The sequence below is a fragment of the Callorhinchus milii genome, unplaced genomic scaffold (assembly GCF_018977255.1).
Source record: "Callorhinchus milii isolate IMCB2004 unplaced genomic scaffold, IMCB_Cmil_1.0 Scaffold3, whole genome shotgun sequence".
Taxonomy (NCBI): Eukaryota; Metazoa; Chordata; class Chondrichthyes; order Chimaeriformes; family Callorhinchidae; genus Callorhinchus; species Callorhinchus milii.
This window is the reverse complement of record NW_024704744.1, coordinates 71,557,669-71,565,910: the sequence shown is the minus strand read 5'-3', so window position 1 is coordinate 71,565,910 and position 8,242 is coordinate 71,557,669. Positions and strand designations below refer to the sequence as shown.

Below are 8,242 nucleotides of genomic sequence, written 5' to 3'. Positions count from 1 at the left end.
GCCTTGTCAAAGCATCACATTGAGAAAGAAATAAGTGACAAACAATTTGTAAGAAAACTAGAAAACAAAATTATCCATTCAAAATAATAGCAATATCATTAAATTCAAAGCAATATGGATACATATTTCACCTATAGATATCTAATGCAACATTTGACAACATGGAAGATGCCTAATATTCTAAAAGATACTTTTCCTCCTAAGAAAAATGCCATCGCTTAAAATGTCCATTTGTCTGTGATCAGTCGTACTGTTCCAGTGCAATGAGTCCAAGCTGTGAAGTATTAACATGGGATAATTTATGATGGAGGACTGACCTGAACAGGTCAAAAGTTCAAATTGATCTTATTTTACAGGGTCACTCATCCAGGAAGGCAGGAACACGACTGGGCTTTTCATTCCAGCGATGGTGGTTTGAGGTTTGGCAGGGCTCTTCCGTTCACCTGCAGCAAGGAGAAAGAAAAAACAGGATTTGCAAATGATTTTAGAGCAGCTTTATCAAAAGCAAACTGGCTTGGTGAGTTTTTTTTACACAGCGACACAAAGTGGCTCAGGGTCTTAGCCTTAAGACCATTGTCGAACATTAAAAGTATGTGCAGAATTTAGACAAATTCTTAAACTTATTCTTATTTTGCAGGATGGTTTACTGCAGTTCTTTTTAAGAAATTAAGGCTTACAAATTAAGTCGGAGTTTCAGAACTTTCCCCCCAAAGAAGGATCTCTTGTCAATTGGCTTAAGGTGCACTATTTCATACCTGTAATTCCTTGATAAAGAATTATAGAAACGTAGAAATCTACAGTGCAGAAGGGAGCCATTCAGCCCATCGGGTCTGCATCGGTTCACAAAGCCCAGTTATGCGATTGATCAACCACTCACACCTTTCACTATCTGCTCAGTAATCCCTATAGTGTTTGTGAAACTCTTCGAGACATTCAACTTACGTGAAAGAGACCAAGTTAATTGAGATAGATTCCGAGCCATGTAACTGGAGACTCTTTCCAGAAATTGGAAGTCACTCAGCTCTGACATGTTCTACTTCCAGAGCAAAGAATGCACAGGTGGACCGGAACTCTAAAGGGATTATTTAGGAATCCCGTTAAAACTTATGCAAATTAAACCTTGATCTGAATTGTCTTTGTGGGGAAAGTACTTACACGATAGGTTGACCATCATCACTCCCCAGGTTATGCTCCAGAGCCAACCCACCAGTAGAAAGGGCACAGTGAAGAGCTGAGCGATGCCCACCCAAACATTTAGGCAAACCAAAGCCAGGGTTTCGTCACTGCTCTTGTGGCTGGGGAGGGTCCGAGGCTCTGAGCAGCACAGAAGTGAGAACCCAGACAGAACAGTACCTGAAAGATTCCGCACAGCTCTGTTAATCAATATTTATTAAACAATAATAATCCTTCCAGTTGATAAAGTGCCTTATCATTATTGTTGAACGTCTCGAAGGGCTTCACATTGTAAAGTGTAATGGCTGTATTTGTAGGTGAAGGCGGCAGCCAATTTGGGTGCAGCAATGTTCCACAAACGGCCATGTAGTGAATGACCAAGTTTAGCTGGAGGATTGTTTGGCAGGACACCAGGAGAAACTCCCTTTATGTCTACATAAAATAGTCAGAGAGACAGAGAGGGTGTGCGGAGGGATCAGGCACACAAGGGCGCTGCCGCATATGGGAGCAGGATTGTACAGAGCTACTCAGAGGCACTGCCATACATGGCAGCAGTAGTATATAATGTGCATAGGGATAATAGTTACACAGGGATATTACTGCACAGAGGCAGTAATGTACACAGGAGGAATACTGTACCCAGGGACAGCATTATACACAGAGGCAGTAATGTACACAGGGATAATAATGTACGCAGGGCTATTCTCTTCATTTCCAGTGCTCTTTTCTATTGTGTATTTCTTTCACTGAAATCTGTTGACGTTCATTGAGATCTCAGGTGCCTGATATGGAGTGTTCCCAGTGGTAGCACTGAGCTGTCAGTTACAGAAATACTCAGCAAGAGCAACAGGTGCAGGGCAGAGTGACAGACTGCTACTCAGCTTTTCACCACCACTCAGCCACCCATCCCCCACCGAGAACTGAACAAATATAGAAAGGACAACAAAATAAACTTGAAGCTCCCCCAATGGCTCAGTTAGTAAATTTACGTCTGAGTCTACGTGGCTCATCCACTCACTGGCTATGCCACTACCACTACTTTATCTATCTTTAAATGCCACCTCAAGACTCATATCTTTGATCTCTATGGTCATAAGAACATAAGAATTGCTAGATGAGAGAAGACCAGGTCTATCCAGTTGGTCTTCCACCATTCTGGCAGTCGCTTGCATATGTCATGTCCCAAACTATATACTGTATCCCAAGATACTATTTCATAAATGAAATCTATCTAATTTGCTTTTGAAAGTATCAACACTTTCTGCTTCCATTGTCCCTGTAGGGAGCCTGTTCCATACATTTACTACTTCCTCACTGAAATAGTGTTTCCACGGATTTGTTTTGAATTGACCCCCTTCAATCGCAAGCCATGTCCTCTGGTTCTCCCGTTCTGCACAAGATAAAGCAGCTTATCATGGTCTGCATTATTCAGATCCTTTAGAATCTCAAAAACTGCAATCATATCACCTCTCAACCTTCTCTTGTCCAGTGTGAACATGCCCAGTTTACTTAATCGCTCCTCATAGTCCAGTCCCTCCACCCCTCACTTCCCCCTTCCCCTTCTCCCTTCTTGGTGTGTAACCTGGCCATCGTGTAGTGCTCCGAGATGCTATCTGCATGAAGAGTGCTATATAAATGCCGTTTGTTGAAGGACATCCAAAAACGTGTTTTATGTTTTAAACAGCACATCAACCAGGTTCAATTGCTATCTCTCTTGCCTATGAGTCAGAAGGTTGTGGGTTCATCCATTTTGACTCCATAGTCACTTCAGTGCAATGCTGGGAGAAAGTTGTATTGTTGGAAGTTCTCTGTCTTTTGGATGAGGTGTTAAACAGAGGTTCTATCTATCTTCAGTTAGATGTCAAAGATCCTATGACATTATTTGAAAAGAGAAAGAGAAAAGACAATGTCCTGGCCAACAATCCTCCAGGTAAAATTATTTGTTCACTTAATGGTTGTGGGGCATTGCTGTACTCAATGGTTACAGAATTGAGTTATAGAATAGCCTATCAATATACAGTGACCACATTTTACAATCTCCTGTAAAACCCTTTTGATATTAAAGACGTTTTATCAAATGCAAGGATTATATTGCCAAAATGTAATGGATTTTTTTAAACGAGAAAGGATTACAGGATAATATTTTACTCACTTGATTTTAATCGCTTTGTATTTCATTTGACAAATCACTAGACTTAACTGTTGGTCCCAAAACATATTTTATTAATCCTTTATTACATTCAAGAGAAACACAAGTATGCGAAATTGAACACCATCATTATAATGGAGATTATTTAATCACTGTTTCTCAGTGAATTATGTTATACTTCTTTAATCTACAATATATTTTGAAAATCAATTTTCATTATCCATTCATTTTTGGCCTATGGTGAAAATCACTGTGAAATTATCATGCCCATAATTTACTTTACAACATGTTACGGTGATGCAATTTACCAACGTTTTATGTTAAATGCTCTAAATAAATAAAAATAATAATCCTTGCCTTTCATGTTGTGAGGACTCAAAGTGTGTCATAGGATTTATTGTAAAATGTAGCGACTGTGTATTTTGTAGGTGAATGTGGCAGCCAGTTTGTGCACAGTGTTGTCTCAGAAATATCCTTGAAGTGAGCAACCAATTTGATCTGGGAGATCGTTGGCCGAGATATCGGAAAAAACTCCCTTCTCCTTTCAAATAGTGCCATGGGATCCTTATCACTTGAACTTTGGTTCAACATCTCATCTGAAGAGCAGCAGGTATGGCAATGAAATTCTCCCCAGTGCTACACTGAAGTGTCAGCCTAGACTGTGAGTTCAACATCATAACATGAGGCTTGAAATCACAACCTTCTGGTTTAGGGTATTTACAACAAATTGGTGATACCAATAGCATGCCCCCTGACAGCTGAATAACAATTAGTACTGTCATCAGATAATTGCCTAAAGAAAACTTCATCTGAAGGACTCTGAGAGAAAATACACTTTTTTTAAATTGAGATTTATGTTTTCTGGTGGACTCTATCACATGCCAATTGCTAGCATTTTTCTATTTGGTTCAGGATTATACACACAAGGCAGCAGTTTTGGCCTTAGGCAACAGCTTACACTTCTACAGCACCATGAAAGAAACATCGTTTTACAGAATGAGATTAATTAGAAACAAAGTGAGTATTGTTACTCAGGCAAATCCGGCAGCTAATTTGCACAAGCAACAACCTGCAAACCAACAATGAGACGAGGAGCCAATTCATTTGAGGGTGAATTTGGATGCGGAGGGGAATCTAACCCAGGATAACAGAGAGAAAGATTCCATGTTTTTTTGAAATAGCAGTGGGGGAGGGAGTGTCCCTTAATGTCTAGCAGAATCACAAGGCAGATGCAGCCTCCACATGACTCAGATAAGATGTTGGGTAAAATTATGTGGTGAAACCACTCCCGCAATGTTCCTACCTGCTGTTAACTCAGGCAAAACAAAACAATTTGTGGGTATGAACAGACAGTCAACAATAGCCATCGCCATGGTGAGTATGAGCAGCAGCACTGGACTTTACCTGAAATTGCAGTACTTTCATTGCTATACACAACAGAAGAGGGCACCACTGAATCATATACAGGTCTTAATAAAAAGATGCACAAAGACAGGATTAAGGAACATTTAAATGAGATATTGGGACAAACTTATACCAAGGCTGCTAGGATTCAGGTACTTACAACTTGGGGATTGTATAAATGATGTTTCCAATCCATATACAGTCAATTCACTTCACAGTATATTCTGTGAACCGCTTTGAGATGTCGCAAAGATGGGATAAGGCGTTATATCAAATGCAAGGATTATTATAATATAGAAAATTATTTAAGGATTATATAAAGACATTGATCCATTAAAAATATGCACATAAAGACAGTACTTAACTTGTATGCAACTTGTATTTATGTAGTGCGGAGTCCTGTAGCTCAGTGGTTAGAGCACTCGCTTTGCAAGCGAGAGACCTGAGTTCAATTCCAGGCAGGGCGAAACCTTGGGCAAGTTTCCTTACTCCACACGCCTAATAATAATCCCTCCAAAACCAAAAACAATAATTAAATTGGTCATTTTCAATCTATGACTGTTTGTGGGACATTGCTGTGCGCAATTGGCTGCCGCGTTCGCCCACAAATATACAGTCAACTCACTTTACAGTATATTCTGTAAAGCGCTTTGGGACGTCCTCCCGACGTGAAAAGCGCTATATCAAATGCAAGGATTATTATTATTATTATTAGTGCACTTCAGGTAAAATAAAGTCTCAGAACACTTTACAGACGCATTGCTGGACACTGAACAATGGATATAGAGGAAATATAATCTCACCGAGTGGCTCAATTAATCTCATAAACCAAGGCAGCAAAGCTATGAGGATTGATAACTTTCATTTGAATCCCCAAATGAGTTTAATAATCAGTATTGTACTGTCTAGGTTCTTTATTTATGTTCTGTCTATTCTTGAAATTGCTGCGAATGCCCAGCAGCAGGTCAGTTGAAAGAGAAAGGCAGTTTACTGTATCCAGTATCAAAACTAGTTAGATGCTGGATGCATTCTGATTTGTATTTGCCACATTTTCTAGTTTCAAAGGAAACATTGCAATTGACTTGATTAATAATAACAATCCTTGTATTTTATATAACACCTTACCATGCCATCAAAACATCTCAGTGCACTTCACTGGAGTTACTGTAAAGTTGTATTTTAGGCAAACACAGCAGCAAATTTGCACACAGCAGTATCCCACAAACAGCCACAAAGTGATTGACTAGTTTTATCTGGGGGATCGGATGTGTGGCTATACTACAGCAGAAACACTGGGAGGACAGGAACAGGCCACTGTAGATACAGTATTGCTGTGATCTGTTCTGTGGTTTTGCTTGCATTTGAATTCTTTTGTTGCACCACAAAATGTTCTCAGTCGGCTATATAGTGGATGCCCTTAATGCTATAGGAACCAGCCAGAATGGGGCCTGCTCTCATTGCTCGATCATACAATACTATTCTTTTTGTATGTTTTCTGGAGGGTTGTTTGCCAGGACACCCGGTACAAACCTGTATTGCTCTTTCATAATGATCCTTGCATTTGCTTATAATAATAATAATCCTTGCATTTGATATAGCGCTTTTCACGTCTTCTAGACGTCTCAAAGCGCGTCACAGAATAGACTGTAAAGTGAATTGACTGTATATTTGTGGGCGAAACGCGGCAGCCAATTGCACACAGCAGTGTCCCACAAACAGTCGTGGATTTAAAATGACCAATTTATTATTGTTTTATTTTGGAGGGATTATTGTAAGTGATTCGAAATAATGGTGGAATGTCAAAGATCCCTTAACATTACTGTACAGTATTTGAAATGACAGTTGTTTCTCCTGGAGTCCTGGCCAACAATCCTCCAGATAAATGCGTTATATGCCTCCTGGCTGTTTGTGGAACTTTGCTCACAAAAACAGCTGCCTTGTTTACTTACAATCACAACTGCTGCTCACTTACTACTGAGAAATGCCCTTCCAAAATATATCGGCCATTCACCTCCTTCCTGGTTTTATGTCTCATACTGCCACATTTGTTTACAAATACAGTCATTACACTTAACAGTAACTACGGTAAAGCACTTTCAGACTTGTTATAAGTGCTATTTGAAATGCATGCAATCTTATTATTGAGCATTTTGAGGTATTTCAACATCATGGATATCATAAAAATTCAAGTTTTTCTAAATAATAGCTAGAGAGAGGGTTAAACCTTCAGCTAAAACAACTTTGTAGATGAATCTTAAATACATGTTTACCTGTGCCAGGAGCTAGGATATTCAGGACCAGGCAAATAACAGCCAACGAGGTGCTCATGTGGGGAATGGCTCCAGTCATCTTCGTAGGCTTCCTATGCAGTACATCGGAATGTTTTTTCCAATCCTCCTGGTCTTTTCGGAAGCCTTCCTGAGCCACTGCCACCAGACTGCTCAGAGAATCCATGAGGGAGGGTCTCCTGACATTGAGGTGAGTGACAGACGGCAGCTCTGGGGTATGCCTGCCGTCAGAGAGATCATCTGGGACCTGGGATATGACCAGAGTGGGACACTTCTGATTCATGTTCTCATCTTGGGTGCTTCCTTGAAACAACATTGAGGCCTTCACTGTGGTCCAATGCACTTTTAGCTAGTCGATTCGATGCCGTGTTTTCTGCTCAAAAGCATGCATCTAATTTGAATCTTATGTAATTAATAACATCAAATGAAAAGTGGAATCAAATCTTTTTACTGCTGATTTTTTCACCTGATCCACAGAGATCTGATCCTGGCAGCCCTTTGCATCAAACAAAGTTACCAGGTAACTCAGGTAACCTTTTTTTGTTTTGTTTCTGACGTGACTTGTTTTTAATGGAATAAGATGAAGGTTTATGTCAAACCTCTGGGTCAGACTGTTTTCACAGTTCAATGCGTATTTAACTGGACTGATCAATCAGTGAGTGAGTTACCACGCCAGCAGTCACACTGCTGTGATTTATGTAGTGAGCAAGAAGAACAGGGAGTGTACAGAAACAAATTGAAAAGATAGGCTAAAAAATATTGTACAAGTAATAGAGCAACTGCGCAGAGCAACAATAAGCATGGGGGGGCCTTCTCTTACAGAGTGCAAACTGCTTATAAGTGATGGTCAGTCAGGACGTGACTAAATATATAGTGTTTGCAAAGTGGGAGGATTGCCATTTATTTAAACTAAGATTTTAAATTGGCTTTAATTAAAAACAATATTTTTTATAAAAATAGTGGGATCACATCTGGATTTCATAAATGTCCAACTTATAGTCATTTAAAAGTAAATAAAGGTTCCTGAATCAGCTCAATGAAAAGCCTCAAGTGTTTTCAGTACTATCTTTCACCGTAAAGTGTAGCGACTGTTTTTTTGTCAGCAAAGAGCAATCAGTAGGCTATAAAGCAACAACAACAAAATGACATTTGTATAGCGCCTTTCACGTCGGGAGAACATCCGAAGGCGCTGGATAATAAATGTTTCGGACCTGAGCTGAAGGTCCAT

At 39.7% G+C, this 8,242-nt stretch overlaps 1 protein-coding gene across 1 annotated transcript; it reads right to left on the bottom strand.

Moving 5' to 3' along the window:
• Positions 1-298: 298 nt before the first annotated feature.
• On the bottom strand, positions 299-7,192 carry stum (stum, mechanosensory transduction mediator homolog). The gene is made up of 3 exons (XM_007894366.1): positions 6,997-7,192; positions 1,156-1,353; positions 299-443 (listed from the first exon to the last, which is right to left on the bottom strand). The coding sequence occupies exons 1-3, from the start codon at positions 7,178-7,180 to the stop codon at positions 346-348; spliced, it is 480 nt and encodes a 159-aa protein (XP_007892557.1). The 5' UTR covers positions 7,181-7,192; the 3' UTR covers positions 299-345.
• Between the last annotated feature and the right edge of the window lie 1,050 nt (positions 7,193-8,242).

What these genes read in the sequence shown, in the direction of transcription:
- stum (XM_007894366.1), bottom strand. Translation starts at nt 7,180, where the DNA reads ATGGATTCTCTGAGCAGTCTGGTGGCAGTGGCTCAGGAAGGCTTCCGA. An exon ending in TATCCTAGCTCCTGGCACAG is followed by an intron (nt 1,354 to 6,996) that starts GTAAACATGTAT and finishes GGAATCTTTCAG; the next exon opens with GTACTGTTCTGTCTGGGTTC. An exon ending in GATGATGGTCAACCTATCGT is followed by an intron (nt 444 to 1,155) that starts GTAAGTACTTTC and finishes TCCTTGCTGCAG; the next exon opens with GTGAACGGAAGAGCCCTGCC.